Source organism: Sander vitreus, chromosome 17 (assembly GCF_031162955.1).
Source record: "Sander vitreus isolate 19-12246 chromosome 17, sanVit1, whole genome shotgun sequence".
Classification (NCBI taxonomy): domain Eukaryota; kingdom Metazoa; phylum Chordata; class Actinopteri; order Perciformes; family Percidae; genus Sander; species Sander vitreus.
The window spans coordinates 18,736,707-18,754,902 of record NC_135871.1 but is presented as its reverse complement, the minus strand read 5'-3'; the positions used below and the strand labels follow the sequence as shown (position 1 = coordinate 18,754,902).

Below are 18,196 nucleotides of genomic sequence, written 5' to 3'. Positions count from 1 at the left end.
AAACACAAATAAAGAACAGGAACAAGAGGGTCGTTGTACTTCAAACACAGAGCCAGTTGTAGGAGGTGTTTGGTAGGAGTGTTGGGAAACAAAATATTGTATTAAAATGATAGGCTTAATTGACTGTATGGTATATGATCTGTAGCACATACCTAGTTCATTTCCTGCCACAATGGAGTAGAAGATGGTTTGATTGATAGCAGCAGCGAGAATAGTCCCCACCAGTGTGCCAAATGGAGCCAGCTCACTAACTAGAGGAAACCTGGAAAAAAAACATAAAACACAGATCATAAGACAGACGGTATTAAGAGTTGGTCAATTAAGCTGCATATTCCAATATCACATGCACAGTACAGCAGTAACATGTACATAAACAGGATTAAGATGAATACAAAGGTTGTCATAGAAGCAACAGTATATCTACGTACATTATAAGAAAGAACACAATGTTTGGAATAATTTCAAACTGATTAAGTCGGGATTGATTTCAATCGTTAAATTCTCACTTCGCGTATGAAAGACTTTCAGTGTTCAGTATTAGTTACTGTGATTGTGTAAACGTTTAACAATTTAACCATTTTGTATAATAATTTGTAATATATTTGAAAGAACTATCTGCCAGAGGCATAGCTTTAGCCCAGAAGTGAGGTTTAGTGGTTTTTAAATTCTGTATGTTTCCATTTATTAGTAAAAATATTTATCTTTCCTCTTAATAATTCATTGTGAAAGTGGGAGTCTTGTTGTCAAGTAGTGTATTTTTCAAATCAACTTTGAATAGATATACATATTTATACATAATAATTTTAGCATCTCAATAAAGTGTGAAACAACAGCGACTTATTTTTCCAAAGATTTTGTTTTGCTTTGCCCTTTTGCCTTTTACTGTTCACTTTAACTTTACTCTAGTCTCCAGATAACAAAACAGCACATAGTCTTTATCCGCTCTGGTAAATGAATAAGTAAACAATTTTCCTCTCAGGGAGCACAGTGTAGTTTGGGAAAAAATATGACTACTAAATTAATAATCCATAACTGCTTAAACTCCAATATTAACTACATAGTCAGCAGTGTGGGGGAGTAACGGAATACATGTACCGGCATTACGTATTCAGAATACAAATTATGAGTAACTGTATTCCGTTACAGTTACAATTTAAATAGTTGGTATTTAGAATACAGTTACATTGTTGAAATCAGTGGATTACGTGACGATACATCTCTGTTTTACGAGTTTATTCACTCTTGCAATTTCATGCATTTCCCAGAAGCACCGATATAAAAACGAAAGAATTAGCTATTTGCGTGATCACTGATAGAGGTAGAGATGGAGCCGGTCAGAGCCAGGGCAGGAATGCATTTCTATCTTGGAAATTCAAACAGCATTTCACATTAAAGAAAGAGAAGGGAGAACGAAATATAACTGTGCAGTGCAACCTCTGCTTGTCAGCAACCAACCTCCTTTTAGCGTTCAAATGACTCCACCTCCAACCTGAAGAAGCACCTTAAGTAAGTTTTTTTTTTTAATTAGCCAAGGGTAGTCGTCCTCCGGGAACCATCACCTTATCGTGGTGGAGAGGTTTGTGTGTCCCTATGAACCTGAGGGCTGTGTTGTCTGGAGCGTTGTGCTCCTGGTAGGGTCTCCCAAGGCAAAGTGGTCTCAGGTGAGGGGCCAGACAAAGAATGGTTAAAAAAATCCTATGAAACATCGAGGAAGGGATGAAGTGACCCTGCCCGGAGGAAGCCCGGGGCCCCCGTCTGGAGCCAGGCCCAGATGGAGGGCTCGTCAGCGAGCGTCTGGTGGCCGGGTTTGCCACGGAGCCCGGCCGGGCACAGCCCGAAAAAGCTACGTGGCGGACATCTCTCCATCCCATGGGCCCACCACCTGTGGGAGGAACCGCTGGGGTCGGGTGCGCTGCCACATGGGTGGCAGTGAAGGTCAGGGGCCTCGACGGACCAGACCCGGGCAGCAGTGGCTGGCTCTGGGGATGTGGAATGTCACCTCTCTGTGGGGGAAGGAGCCGGAACTTGTGCGGGAGGTGGAGCGCTACCAGTTAGATCTGGTGGGGCTTACCTCTACGCACAGTCTTGGTTCTGGAACCATACTCCTGGATAGGGGTTGGACTCTTTTCTTCTCCGGAGTTGCCCAGGGTGTGAGGCGCCGGGTGGGTGTGGGGATACTCACAAGCCCCCGGCTGAGCGCCGCTACGTTGGAGTTTAACCCGGTGGACGAGAGGGTCACCTCCCTACGCCTGCGGGTTGTGGGGGGGGGGGAAAACTCTGACTGTTGTTTGTGCATATGCACCAAACAAGAGTTCAGAGTATTCGGCCTTCTTGGAGACCTTGAGAGGAGTCCTGCATGGGGCTCCAGTCGGGGACTCCATAGTTCTGCTGGGGGACTTCAACGCGCACGTGGGTAATGATGGAGACACATGGAGAGGCGTGATTGGGAGGAACGGCCTGTTTGTTGTTGGACTGTGCTAGTCATGGACTGTCTATAACGAACACCATGTTCGAACATAGGGATGCTCATAAGTGTACTTGGTACCAGAGCACCCTAGGCCAAAGGTCAATGATCGATTTTATAATCGTTTCATCTGATCTGAGGCCGTATGTTTTGGACACTCGGGTGAAGAGAGGGGCGGAGTTGTCAACCGATCACCATCTGGTGGTGAGTTGGGCCAGGGGGTGGGGGAAGACTCTGGACAGACCTGGTAAGCCCAAACGGGTAGTGCGGGTAAATTGGGAACGTCTGGAGGAGGCCCCTGTCCGACAGACTTTCAACTCACACCTCCGGCGGAGCTTTTCGTGCATCCCTGTGGAGGCTGGGGGCATTGAACCCGAGTGGACAATGTTCAAAGTTTCCATTGCTGAAGCTGCGGTGAGGAGCTGTGGTCTTAGGGTCTTAGGTGCCTCAAGGGGCGGTAACCCACGAACACCGTGGTGGACACCGGTGGTCAGGGAAGCCGTCCGACTGAAGAAGGAGTCTTTCCGGGATATGTTATCCCAGACGACTCCGGAGGCAGTTGCAAGGTACTGAAGGGCCCGAAGGGCTGCAGCCTCTGCCGTGAAAGAGGCAAAGCAGCGTGTGTGGGAGAAGTTCGGAGAAGACATGGAGAAGGACTTTCGGTCGGCACCAAGGTACTTCTGGAAAACTGTTCCCCACCTCAGGAGGGGGAAGCGGGAAAACCATCCAAGCTGTGTACAGTAAGGATGGGACGCTGTTGACCTCAACTGAGGAGGTAATAGGGCGGTGGAAGGAGCACTTTGAGGAACTCCTAAATCCGACTAATACGCCCTCTATGGTAGAGGCAGAGCTGGAGGATGAGGGGGGATTGGCATCAATTTCCCTGGTGGAGGTTGCTGAGGTAGTTAAACAACTCCACAGTGGCAAAGCCCCAGGAATTGATGAGATCCGTCCAGAAATGCTTAAAGCTCTGGGTGTGGAGGGGTTGTCTTGGTTGACACGCCTCTTCAACATTGCGTGGAAGTCTGGGACGGTGCCTAAGGAGTGGCAGACCGGGGTTGTGGTTCCCCTTTTTAAAAAGGGGGACCAGAGCTAATTACAGGGGTATCACACTTCTCAGCCTCCCCGGTAAAGTCTACTCCAAGGTGCTGGAAAGGAGGGTTCGGTCAATAGTCGAATCTCAGGTTGAAGAGGAACAATGCGGATTCCGTCCTGGTCGTGGAACAACGGACCAGATCTTTACTCTCGCAAGGATCCTGGAGGGAGCCTGGGAGTATGCCCAAACGGTCTACATGTGTTTTGTGGATCTGGAGAAGGCGTATGACCAGGTGCCCCGGGAGATACTGTGGGAGGTGCTGCGGGAGTATAGGGTGAGGGGGTCCCTTCTCAGGGCCATCCAATCTCTGTACGACCAAAGCGAGAGCTGTGTCCGGGTTCTCGGCAGTAAGTCGGACTCGTTTCAGGTGAGAGTTGGCCTCCGCCAGGGCTGCGCTTTGTCACCAATCCTGTTTGTAGTATTTATGGACAGGATATCGAGGCGTAGTCGGGGTGGAGAGGGGTTGCAGTTCGGTGGGCTGGGGATCTCATCGCTGCTTTTTGCAGATGATGTGGTCCTGATGGCATCATCGGCCTGTGACCTTCAGCACTCACTGGATCGGTTCGCAGCCGAGTGTGAAGCGGCTGGGATGAGGATCAGCACATCTAAATCTGAGGCCATGGTTCAAACCGATGGAGTGCCTTCTCCAGGTAGGGAATGAGTCCTTACCCCAAGTGAAGGAGTTCAAGTACCTTGGGGTCTTGTTCGCGAGTGAGGGGACAATGGAGCGGGAGATTGGTCAGAGAATCGGCACAGCAGGTGCGGTATTACATTCAATTTATCGCACCGTTGTGACGAAAAGAGAGCTGAGCCAGAAGGCAAAGCTCTCAATCTACCGGTCAGTTTTTGTTCCTACCCTCACCTATGGTCATGAAGGCTGGGTCATGACCGAAAGAACAAGATCCAGGGTACAAGCGGCCGAAATGGGTTTCCTCAGGAGGGTAGCTGGCGTCTCCCTTAGAGATAGGGTGAGAAGCTCAGTTATCCGTGAGGAGCTCGGAGTAGAGCCGCTGCTCCTTTGCGTCGAAAGGAGCCAGTTGAGGTGGTTCGGGCATCTGGTAAGGATGCCCCCTGGGCGCCTCCCTAGGGAGGTGTTCCAGGCACGCCCAGCTGGGAGGAGGAGGCCTCGGGGGAGACCCAGGACTAGGTGGAGGGATTATATCTCTAACCTGGCCTGGGAACGCCTCGGGATCCCCCAGTCGGAGCTGGTTAATGTGGCCCGGGAAAGGGAAGTTTGGGGTCCCCTGCTGGAGCTACTACCCCCACGACCCGACCCCGGATAAGCGGATGAAGAAGAAGATGGATAGTCGTCTGCTGTAGTTTTACTGGTCACCTTGCTATTTTATAGTTGACGTGTGACTTTACATTCTTCTACATGCTGATTTACTAGCCCCAGAGCCGTTGAAAGACTGACTAGCCCTGTTTGACATGCTAGCTAACGTTAGCTACAATTAGCTTGTGGTAGCTTAGACTGCGGTTAGATTTTTGTAGTATGCAGTTCGGGACTACAAATACAAAAATCTATCTGCTTGTTTAGGTACACATTCAGCCAGCTGGAACAGAAGAACTCACCAGAATAGGCCTGTTTAGTAAGCTGTATGTGATGGCTGCATTCCTACACTTATAAAATGCAATTCAATGTGGAAGTAATCCAAGTATTCAGAATACGTTACTCAGATTGAGTAACGTAACGGAATACGTTACAAATTACATTTTTGGGCATGTATTCTGTATTCTGTAACGGAATACGTTTTGAAAGTATCCTTCCCAACACTGATAGTGAGGATAAGAACACTGAAAAAGGCTAACGCCGGCTTTGTATCTAAGTGTGGCCATAAGAAGAGAGCGGAGCTATGAAGCAAAGCTCACTTTTTTGCTCAGCCTTTGCTTCGACTCTCAACTACGGTCGGGAGCTTTGGGTAGTGACCGCAAGAATGAGATTGAAGATTCAAGGAGCTGATGTTTCTCTTCAGGGTGGCTGGTCTCACTGTACGTGATGAAGTGAAGAGTTCAGCTATTCAAGAAAACCTCTGTCTTGAGCTGCTGCTCCTTTGTATTTAGTGGAATCAGCCGAGGTTGTTTGAGCTCTTAGGGAGGATGCCCCTTGACTGTTTTCTTTTGGTAGGGGTTTTGGAAACGACCCACTGGGAGAGGACACCAGGGCAGACCCTGGAAATGATGGAAGAATTAAATCTTTTAGCTTTCCTGAGAATGCTGGGGTTTTCACCAGGAGGGAGTAGGAGGAAGTTGTTGGGGTAAGGCATGTTTAAGCTGCTCTGGTCTGGGTTTAAGCAATTGTGGCTGGAACCCTGACTATGACAAGCTGCTTAAATATAGAATAGAAAGGAGAAAATTCTCTTTTTTACATGGTCATTATTTAGTTTTCTCGTTATTCATTATTGTTTTGATATTAAGATGTTCTTTAAGCAGGTTTGAGCAAATTCCTTTTCACCCAAAATGTTACTGCCACACAGACTATTTTATTATTAGATTAAAAAAGAAAATCCAAACAAAAGATGTGATAGTAAATGCAGCACAAATTGTTCTGTCAACAGATTTCAATATGTTTTCCCCTTGGTAAGTGAGACTTTGTAACAGCTAATGACTATGCTTGACTATCAGGCGTACAAGTGGGTAATCATATCCAGCAGATATGACTGTCACCACTCTCCACAGAAATGACTGCTGCCATAAATAGCAGGGAACCCTGTCTTGGCGGTGTGTCGGCAACGGCTGATTTAAGATGATAATGTCATCTCACTGTGACACCCCTCTTGTGATACTGTGACTGCTTTCCCACTTCTCATCTCTGCATATGAGGTGTGTGCATGTTTGTGCATGCATGGTATGGCTTCTTTTGCAGTTTTCATTTAAAGTGTGACTATTATTCACAGCAGCAGTAAGAAATCTGTGACAACGTCGTGGGAGTAATACTCACTCCATAATCTGTGACAGTCAGATAATATTATCCAGTCAATGTCTGTGTTATGGGGGACGCTATCTTGGCAGTTTGAGTTCTTAACATGGACCGGGGGCGATTAGATGCCTCCGGTTCATGTTTATACTGTAACATCCTATTCAATGCTTTCACATCTCTAGTCTTTGCTGACCCCTCATTTCCAACACATATTACCACCTGAATAATACAAATGCCCAAACAACGAAAAAACGTCAGGCAAAGTTTCCCTTCAGGGATGATTGTTATTTTATCGAGCAACTCCCCCGTATATGTTCGCAGCTGTTAGAGGCTTCACAAGGATGATTGAATCAATTTCCCAGGGTGAAGATGAAGAGTGGGAAGAACTTGATTCACACAGAAACAGAAAAGTGAAAGGATAAGCATGTTTTGAAACAATAAATGACACTGTCTTCACTGTTCACTGGAGTAAAACCACACACTCAGTAACTTTTTAGACAGTTGGCAGGTAGAACACTCACTATAGAATATGTGTTTACCTCTCTCAAAGTTTCAGAGGCAAACAGTACCTTATTGAAAGACGTTAGAGGAAAAAAGATCCGTCTAACAATCCCGGGGGGAACAGTTAGTGTCTAAACAATCCCCAAGGACATCTCGTGTTGAGAATAATTCTGGGAAATTCAAGCCATTCTCCTGGTCAGATGGTGATATAACATAACATCCTGAAAGATAATATTGTTGAGAGTGTGCTGCAGTGAACTGAACTGCATGTGCTCACAATCAATTTCCCTCTAGGTGTACTGTTGGCCTGCCACTGAATAATTGCTGTCTCTGTGGCATCCAGGAGCATTAAGCCTCACCATGCTCCACAGTGACGGGAACCAATTCATTAATGTGGCCTTCACATAAGTAGATTACCCATTTGGCTCAGGAACAGGCCGACACAAACACAGAGGCAAGCCCTAACACAATGGTAGCACTGTAAGGTGCAGCGCAGCTCAACATGTGACTCTAAATCAGTCACATACAGGTGAGTGTACCATTCATTGGAACCAAGGGTGACACAATGACTGTCACTTAATGTATGTGCCTTCACTTTTAATACACTTTTCAGCAATCTAATGTCTGTTGTTCTAATGTCAAGTTCCAGCTTTATAGGCCACTGCTTAAAAGGGCTACAGCCTTTAGTTATTACTTGTAAGTACTAGGAACAAGAAATGGAAATAGCAGGGTGGATGTAGGTAATTTTATTGGATTTCCTATCTTTATTTGGTCAACGTATGAAACGGTTATGCAAGGAATCATCTTTGTCAATCCTACTGCTTTTATTGCCTGCTGTACCTACATATACTTGAAATGTGTCAACATTTGATGCGAAGGCCAGGTAGTGCCAACCTCATGTTTAGCATTTCTGAAGCCTGAAGCACGGTTTTCTGCTCACCCCATTCTTGACGTAGCCAAAAAAAACATGCAGCCAAAAAAACTAATTCATCTAACAAATGGGCCTCATGCAAGAACATTTCTTATTGTTATTCTACACCAATTTTCTGTAAGATTCAGCATACAAGTGTTCCCCAAACTCTCTTAACAGCACAAACTTAAATTGCTCTTTTCAATCTTATTAACAGCACCTCATCACAAGGAGCTTTGCACTCAGGAAATCATTATTATTATTATTATTATTATTATTATTATTATTATTATTATTATTATTATTATCATACTTAATGCCTCCAAATTGCTATATAGGGTGAATGGAGTGGAACAAGTCACTCATTCGCAAAAATGTTTCCCAAGGGTAAAAAGAAAAACTTCACTCTTTCAGCAGACGAAACATAGCACACATAGTAAAGAGACTGAGATCTAGTTAGATGCTAATGTGGCTTTATAAAGCAAACATTTTTGAAAGATTTCTGTAACCTATTTAAACTCTAACTTCATTCAGATGAAGGCATTATGAGTCAAAAAAGTGTTCTCCCTTGTGAACTGTCTGAACTTAACTTGTACAATGGATCTGGACAGAAATATGTACTGTCGGCACATAAAATGTCCTAGAGGAATGACAATCTAAACAGTATACTTGAGCACAAGCACTCTAATAATATCCGATAAATGGTGGGAGTTACGAGCTGGCTGATATACTGACACTTGAAGATACCAGAGAAGGTAAATAGGTTGTGCATTCAAGAGTCAAGTAGTAGACAAATTCAAAGAGTCAATTATCCATAATGCATCACCAGGTACTACTGAGCAGGGCCAACGCTACTTTTCATTCCTTTCATATTCAGATGAGGAAAAATAATAATAACCTTCCATCCAGAGAGAGAGAGAGAAAGAGAGAGGGAAAGAGAGAGAGAGTGAGAGAGAAAGAGAGATAAAGAGAAGGAGGAAGATGCTGACATGTCTTCAGGCAGCAGCAGAGAGTCCTGGTGTCAACATAAGAGAGGGTGAATGACACGCCACTGAGAAGCGCAATGGCACACAGGTGTCAGCGAGCACTCTGCCCCAGGGCCAATGGCGGAGTGATGCTTACGAGACAAGGCAGAGGCGTATAAACCTTCTTGTGTGCCACAGGGCCTCTGTTACCTTGTCGACTCTCTTTTTACCTTGCCTTCCCTCTCTATCCATGCATTGCATCACCAAGTGAACAAGTGGCGATGGACATGGCCGGAGATACATAGAGTGACCTTGCTGTGTGCAAGTCTCTGCTAAAGTCAGTGTTCTTCTGGTGGATGTGTAGATGCAGTGCTGAATAAAGATCTTGAACAACAACAAAGGCAGACAAGAGTCATTTAACTGTAATGTGCTCACTAGAAAACATAAACAGTGTTCGAATGCCCATAAATATGTACATACAAATGTGTTGCAGCACATTTCTGCCTGACTACTGATGGTGGTATTATACGGTACATTTCATTCAGCAATTATGAATCCGCCTAATTCGATGACTGTTGAGGTGGATATGTGCTTTAGAGTTTGGAAGTTAGCTGTTATGTCACCCTGGTGTTAACTTGTTTGTTACTGCCTGGAAGCAAATTAGAAGAATGACAAACAGAGACTCCCCTGACTTCAAATAAATTACAAATAAGGAATGCGTTCCAGCTCCCTCGAACATAGGCAAAAAACATTGCTGTGACTCCAGAGCTCATGTTCTTTAATAAAGTGATTTTGACAGCAAAGACAAAGTAAACTCAGTAACAGCATGATTTTCACATTCAATAGCCTTTTGACCTGAATGTTATTATGGGATTCAACATTTATTAGCTTATCTAACATTGAAAATGGCTCAATACTAGTATTGCATTTAATCACGACATCCCAGTTCCAGAGGTTGGAAACTGTATTGTATTGTAACAATCTAAGCCAACTCTAAATGCTGTATCATGTGTACAACAGTTTACAAAATGCAAATCTACTCTTTGGGAAAATCACAAATATTACTTTTAATACTGTGTAACTGAATTCTTAGAAATATTTATGCGCTCAATGACATTCTCTGCCCAATGTATTTTCCTTTTTTCCCCAACACTGCAGCAAATTAGAGTTCACGGTGAGATAAAGACTGCACCACCCCTCATTTAATGTTATATTATCTTAGAGTTTGAGCTGTAGCGTGTTATTGACTGAAGAGTGAACTTTAAAGATAATAGGTTATGTTTGGCAAGACCAAAGCAGGATGGAGAAGTGGAGGAGAGAAAAGTAAACGAGAAACATAAAAACAGCTATTACGAGTTGCCCAGTGTCTGAGGCGCCGGGCGGGTGTGGGGATACTCACAAGCCCCCAGCTGAGCGCCGGCTGTGCTACTCATGGATTGTCTATAACAAACACTATGTTCGAACATAGGGATGCTCGTAAGTGTACCTGGTACCAGAGCACCCTAGGCCAAAGGTCAATGGTCTCCTGGAAAGGAGGGTTCGGCCAATAGTTGAACCTCGGGTTGAAGAGGAAAAATACGGATTCTGTCCTCGTTGTGGAACAACGGATCAAATCTTCACTCTCGCAAGGATTCTGGAGGGAGCCTGGGAGTATGCCCAACCGGTCTACATGTGCTTTGTGGATCTGGAGAAGGCGTAAGACCAGGTCCCTCGGGAGATACTGTGGGAGGTGCTGCGGGAGTATGGGGTAAGGGGGTCCCTTCTCAGGGCCATCCAATCTCTGTACGACCAAAGTGAGAGCTGTGTTCGGGTTCTCGGCAGTAAGCCAGACTTGTTTCAGGTAAGGGTTGGCTTCCGCCAGGGCTGCGCTTTGTAGTATTTATGGACAGGATATCGAGGCGTAGTCGGGGTGGGTAGGGGTTGCAGTTCGGTGGGCTGGGGATCTCATCGCTGCTTTTTGCAGATGATATGGTCCTGATCATCAGCCTGTGCCCTTCAGCACTCACTGGATTGGTTCGCTGCCGAGTGTGAAGCGGCTGGGATGAGGATCAGTGCCTCTAAATCTGAGTGCCTTCTCCAGGTAGGGAATGAGTCCTTACCCCAAGTGAAGGAGTTTAAATACCTTGGGGTCTTGTTCGCGAGTGAGGGGACAATGGAGCGGGAGATTAGTCAGAGAATCGGCGCAGCGGGTGTGGTATTACATTCAATTTATCGCACCATTGTGACGAAAAGAGAGCTGAGCCAGAAGGCAAAGCTCTCGATCTACCGGTCAGTTTTCGTTCCTACCCTCACCTATGGTCATGAAGGCTGGGTCATGACCGAAAGAACGAGATCCAGGGTACAAGCGGCCGAAATGGGTTTCCTCAGGAGGGTGGATGGGGTTTCCCTTAGAGATAGGGTGAGAAGCACAGTCATCCGTGAGGAGCTCAGAGTAGAGCCGCTGCTCCTTCACGTCGAAAGGAGCCAGTTGAGGTGGTTCGAGAATCTTGTAAGGATGCCCCCTGGGTGCCTCCCTAGGGAGGTGTTCCAGGCACGTCCAGCTGGGAGGAGGCCTTCGAGGAAGACCCAGGACTAGGTGGAGGGATTATATCTCCAACCTGGCATGGGAACGCCTCGGGATCCCCCAGTTGGAGCTGGTTAATGTGGCTCGGGAAAGGGAAGTTTGGGGTCTCCTGCTGGAGCTGCTCCCCCCGCGACCCGATACCGGATAAGCGGACGAAGATGGATGGATGGATGGATAGACAAACTTATTTTGATAACTATAGTAGGAATTTCTTCTTTCATATATCAATCTCAATGGCCCTGTTAATAAAGTCGATGGGGGGCAATTTCAAAATCCTTCTGCATCAAATGCTCATATAAAATATACTTTCCAGCTTCCCATCATTGCACAGCCTATGCTAAATATGAAAGCCCTGCAGCTTTCAAACACAACACTATCCCTAGCAACTTCAATTCAAAACTATTATTACATGTTTTATCTATACCAATCAAGGCTTCTTCAAATTCCTAAAACTGTGTACAAAGGAACAATTCATCACCTCCTCCAGCAAATGCTTTCAGTTAAACCAAATAAACGCTAGCAGATATGAGCACATAATATTTATGAGCTGCTGACTCACACTTGCTAAAAGGATTCTGCAAAAAAATGCTCTGGTACTCACAAACCAAACATCTCAGAAATCCAACACCTCTGACATGAAGTAATGCTTTAGCAAGTATTTACATTAAATCCCTGTGTTTTATAAAACAAGAAAAAAATATTTACAACCCCTCGTCTGATCATGTTCCTCCCTGAGCTCTTCCTCCGATCACTTATCTTGCCACACCAGACCCAGAGCTTCTTTTGTATTCACAGTGAGCCATTTCTCAGAGTTGAAAGAAGAAAAAAGCGCTTCAATCAAAAGTATCTTCTAGAGGGCAAGATTGAAAACATTAGCAAAACTGGAGAAACAACATTCACTGTGCAGCCAGACAGCGGTACCACTCTGTGCCAGCTTAGCCATGTCAGCCCACAGGACATCACGTCACATTTCATCCACTGGGTCATTTAGCACACAAGAGGCAACCTGGCCAGCAAATGTTTGGACATTGGTGGATGTGTTGTCCAAACTGGCTTAGCCATTGAGGCTTGCAATGTGATATCACGTGGTGCCATGTAGGTACTGATGCCATCCTGCATGTTTTACTGTCAAATTACTGCTCCTGCCCAAATGATCTGTTCCACCACACCAACACCTGGAGGCCTGACCCACAGAAAGACATTAGTACCCTAAGTAGCAGAATGCTGCAGGGCATATCAGTCACATACATTGTGTGCTGGACTGGCTACCACAAATAACAGAAACCCCTTTTGAATGTTTCCAGTAAGGGCCCAGTCACATGTCTCTTATGCCATGTTCACATATTAAGGAAAGGAATGGCAGAGATTGGACAAATTCTAATTTTAACAACTAGTGAGCAATCATGTTATCAATGTGGTTGTATGATTACAGAGAAGGTCATGTTAGGATTAAAATACTGTGAATTGACCATACACACAATATCCATTATATTTTAAACAGCAGACTCTGGCTGATGTTCAGGCACTTCCATATTAGTAATTGCCCTGTCAGATATATCTAAAATCTGAGTTTTCCTGTCGTAATTATGACTTGGCTTTTTACGAGTCGGAAAGTTGAATTTATGATAACTCTGATATGGCATTAGGTGCATAGGTTGAGTGGTGCTTCCCTGAACCGTTTCATTTCAACTTTAGTTGGTCATTGGGTGATGTTCATAATAGTAGTTTTCAAGTACAAAAGAGCTCAGCACTTAAGCAATAATGCCATTTTTGTCATTTTGTATCAAACATGAATTTTGTTCTTAAATCCCAGAGCAAAGTAGATAAACAGATAAACTATTTACAGTTACCTTTACTTTAGTATGTTCCCTAGTCCCCTCTTTTGTGTTCAGAGTCTGGTCAGCGTGTTCATTACTCATGCCTGCACTGTAGCTCAATTTCTTTCAGTTCCTACTGTTAAATGTGTTCGAGTAAAGTTATGTGTTCGTCATGGACATTGTGTTAATAAAACCCTTAAATTGCACTTTGTCCCTCACATTTCCTCTGTTGCTTATCATCCCTTGTACTGTTAACATTACTGGAATTATAGAGGAAGAATTATTTGAATGTCACAAAAATTCATAAACTTCTAAAAACAAAAAACATAATTATACAGCTGCATGCACTGTTTTTAGTGTGTTTGTCTGTTTAAAGTCACTGGTAATTATCTGGAAAGTTCGCCTTTAATAATCGGTTGCACTGCTTTTCTTCCCTGGCATTCAGCGCCGACCTTTTGCTGAAATGTGGGATGTGTGCCTTGAGTGTGACTCGGCAGCTGTTAGACAGCCAAGTGATGCCTGCCTACTTAGCAGAGACAAGTGAAAGGTCAGTGCATTCCTGGTGCTTAGAGGTTCAAGACTCAGGGCAGATTCAAACCTGCGCCTGAAAATCAATCATGCCCTTCAGATCTATCATATTGCGCCGCACCTTTTAGCTGTGATTCAGAGGAAGAAGGATGGAATGATAGATACATGGATACATAAAAAGAAATAGAGAGGATGAGGTTGCTTTTTTGAATGTTTGCAGTGAGGCATGAAGGCAGTGTGCGGGAGAGCACATTGTAGGGTTTACAGCTAACCCTTTACATGCCTGGCAATGAGCATAGATAATTAGGCAGTGAGCACCTCTATCACTTGTATACATGTCTGGCAAGACAAAAGTTGCAAGAAGGCTGCTAATAAAAGAGCTATATGCTATGAAAGCATGTCATCTGCCTAATTATGTGAGAATTACAGCCTTGTCTTAATTGGAAATGAGGTGTGGATGGATTTGTTCCTCTAAAAATGTGATTGCTATTTTCCACCAGATGTCAGGAAGAGTTGATGGAGGGCGTTGAGATGTTGCCTCCTTTTAATTCCTCTAAAAGTAGCAGCAATGTTTTTTCTCTCTTCAATTTGATGAGTCATGTATTGCTTTTTGATTAGCGTCTAATGGTTGTGTAGTCCAATGTGGCTGATATTTCAAGCTACATATGTCTACTTCAGGTACCGTCTAGCCGTTTGTGAGTCAGACCGCTGAGAACATTAAATCAATGGTCACACTGGGGTCAGACATCCACAGAAAATTTACACAGCTGTCTCCATGGTCTGTAAACGTCAAGAAACTGCAGGAAAGAGACATGCTGTATAACATTCCACAGTTTGAGCTATTGCCACTGACATACACATAAATGGCCAAGGGGAACACTGTCTAATGGAGAAATATGAAAATGTTATGTCTCAAAGCTGAGCAAAGTTGTATCTCTATTCCATACAAAAGGCACCTCTAAGAATTATTTTTTTATGTGCATGTGCATGTATGCATGGATGAGCAAAGAAAATGCCTACACAGCTGTTTTAGCATACTGTCCCCTAAAGGGGTGATAGAATGCAAAACCGATTTTACCTCATAGTTGAATAACGACAGTTTGGAGGGTAAATAGGACATACATAGAAGCTCAAAATCCCATTGATACCCCTTTCCTCTGCAAATCTCACAGTTTGAAACTGCCGCTGAAAACGGGCGAATCTGAACAAAGCTAAAAGTTGACGTAAGCATCCCAACTCCTAGTCTTTGTCACGCCCCAACATTTGCATAGGCTACACCACTGACCTAATGTCAGCCTAGTCTTCTGAATCTAGCTAGGTCATGCAGATCTCCAGAGGTCCGCTATTTATTTACTAAATTCACTTCTGAGACTTTTTTATGCGAGAAATCAACTATGTAGAGGTCAAATATGGGCTGTTTTACGAAAATTGATGGCTAATTGCAAATTTTATCAGACTGTGTATCGGAGTTCAGCAGGAGCTCAGCAGGCTACGTAACAGCGGCCGGTGCTGCCTCGCCGCCCGGCATGTCCTACTTCATAGACTCCGGCTTGCTGTGAGCTAGCTGGATCTACGTCACGAAGGGAAGCCCGCGGTGCTTAATACCCGCGCAAAGTCAGCATTTCTGGGTTACTGGACTACAAAATGCTGAGGCCCTGATGGAGCTCCAGGGCCTGCAGCTAGCCGCGATCTTTACCCATAGGATTGAAGGGACAGTAGCAGCTAACGAAATCCCTAATGTTCACAAAAATGCATTAAATTGAAATCGGACACCATTGTTAGCTTTATAAGACCTTGGGGTAGATGTTATATAAGTGGCGTGACAAAATTCAAACTGTAAATATACTTTAATTATGCCGAAAGTGAAGCTAACTAGCCGCAATCTGTACACATAGAATTGAAGGGACAGTAGCAGCTAACGAAATCCCTAATGTTCACAAAAATGCATTAAATTGAAATCGGACACCATTGTTAGCTTTATAAGACCTTGGGGTAGATGTTATATAAGTGGCATGACGAAATTCAAACTGTAAATATACTCTAGTTATGCCGGCAGCTGGCAGCCAGCCAGCTCCGCGGAGCCCCGAGCCCCGGTAGTCCAGTAACCCAGAAACGGTGACTTTCACTGGGTATGGAGGTTGCCGTTTTCTCGTCAGACTGTGTGGAGCTCCTAAAGTCCGACACGTCTTACCAAATTTGCAATTAGCCATACATTTTCATAAAACGGCCCATATTTGAGCTTTATATAGTTGATTTCTCGCATAAAAAAGTCTCAGAACTGAATTTAATAACGAAATAGCCCGACAAACAATGTATAACTTTGCAGTGTCTGAAATATGAGACCTGCTGTCTTGTCACCAATGTGTTTCTATGGGGTTCGCTCAAACCAATCAGCGCGCAGCTCATCTAAATATTCATGAGCATACCATATTTGGAAAAAAAGCTCTTGTTCAAAATAGAGCCATATTCACAGGGTAATTAAGGGCCTAATGAAATAGCATTGGGGCAATTTTCAGCCCAACCAATGTTACATACCCTATTAGGAGATCTTAAGGAACAGTGTAAAATACCCTATATCATCATTCTATCACCCGTTTAAGCCGTGTAATTAGTGGAGAAACATGTATAGGTAGTGACAGCATGTTGTTGATTGTAGTAATACTCACTGTTGGCACTGTTTACTATGCTAACAATATAACGTAAAGCATCGCTCAATAATGGGCTGTGGTGCTCTTCTCAGGATTGCCAGACTGCATATTAATGTCACAGGTATAGCACAACATCTGCGGTCTGTGACTACAGTGAACTAAATATTGGTGTGACATTTCACTCCCAAATGATATATAATGTTACTGAAGTAACATACAAACACCTACCTCTTATGATACACTATATGATGTACAGTATACTATATGAAAACATACTATACAAAAACACAGATGTGCTGTACATTTATTATTATGGACATGCACCGCCACTAAAATGTGTTTTAATGAACTGCACTCAAAACAAAGAACTGTTTTTGACCAAAAGAGGTTGATGTACTGTCATACATAACTAACATCCATTTAGTTAGACTAAGCACAGAGCTTACACCAATCATGTTTGGACTTTATACAGAGAAATGCACAAATCAAAAGTGTCAGCACAGGCTCACAGAATCACACACACCCACACAGAAAGAAGTCTGAGGAGAAAACGAAGGGCTACTGACGGTACAGTGAGGAGAGAAGCAAAAGGAAGACATAAAGTGAGAAAGAAACTGACAGAGAGAGATATAAGCTGAGAGGAAAGACTCTGGGGATGTTGGGGCTTGGGGGGGGGGTGAAAGCAAGGAGAGCAAAATGACATACTCAGGAGCGGTGAGGCAAAAGTATCATGTGATTTAGAGTAGATTTAGAAGGGGAAGTGCTGCAGGGGAGATAAGCAGCAAGTAAAACTGCTCAGACCACAGCTTTGTAACATCGGGCCAGAAAAAGAGGGGGGAGTTCAAAAAGTGGGACCATATTTGATAACGGTTTACTCTCCTCATCTCCAGCCATACACACAGAGGAAAATAAATATTCATTCCCTTCCCATGTGCCCAGTGATAAAGACTTTCCCAAAGGGTTTGTGTCCGTGAGTTCCATGCAAATGATCCATTCACAGTGGTTTAATGATAAGGTTCCAAAATGTCCTCGCCCGTTTTAGACAAAGAAATATGTCATGCACATTAGCTATAATTAATTCACATATTCAATATAAAAAATATGCCATTATAAAAGCCATTAAATAAATACAAAATAAGTTAAACCTGCATTATATGATCTTTGACTAGCAGTTGCATGATTACTTATCTTTAATGCATTAATACATCTATGTAACCTCATTAATACATGACCACAGTCCCGTTGTGTTTTAATTAACGAGTAGATCTGCTCAGAATTTCTCCCTTGGATGCATCAAACAATGAAATCACATGACTAACTCTGCACAGGCAAGACAAGGCACAAGAAGACAACTGACAGAAAGGCATTAACAATAGATTAATGTAAAAGAAACACAAGGCGATATAAAAAATATACACATAAAAACGATTTTAAAAAGAGTAACTTTAAAAACAAAATAAAAAATAAGCTAAAATTGAATAAGACAAATGAAACGGTAGAAAGAAAATGACCGTGCTGTGCAAGATATGAATATATCTTCCCAAGTTTAACTTAATAAAATGCAGTGGCAAACAGAAAAGACATCCTAAGAAGTAGCAGATCTCAAGTTTGTTCCAGATATTTGGCGCATAAAAACTGAATGCTGCGTTTCTGTGTTTTGTTTTGACTCTGGGGACAGTAAGCATACTTCTCCCAGGTGATCTATGAGGTCAATCATAAAACTTGGGAGGAGTTAATCAAAAAGAACTGCTGTCCTGTTATCTTAATCTTGACAAGTTTCAGTTAAA

General features: G+C 43.7%; 1 protein-coding gene across 1 annotated transcript in view; it reads right to left on the bottom strand.

Annotated features, from left to right (window-relative positions):
* Positions 1 to 18,196, bottom strand: part of LOC144532682 (protocadherin-15-like) — a 240,273-nt gene that overhangs the window by 28,235 nt on the left and 193,842 nt on the right. Inside the window, exon 24 of the mRNA XM_078273587.1 lies at positions 153 to 262. Within this exon, the coding sequence (XP_078129713.1) occupies positions 153 to 262 (110 nt within the window). The remainder of the gene's footprint in view (positions 1 to 152; positions 263 to 18,196) is intronic.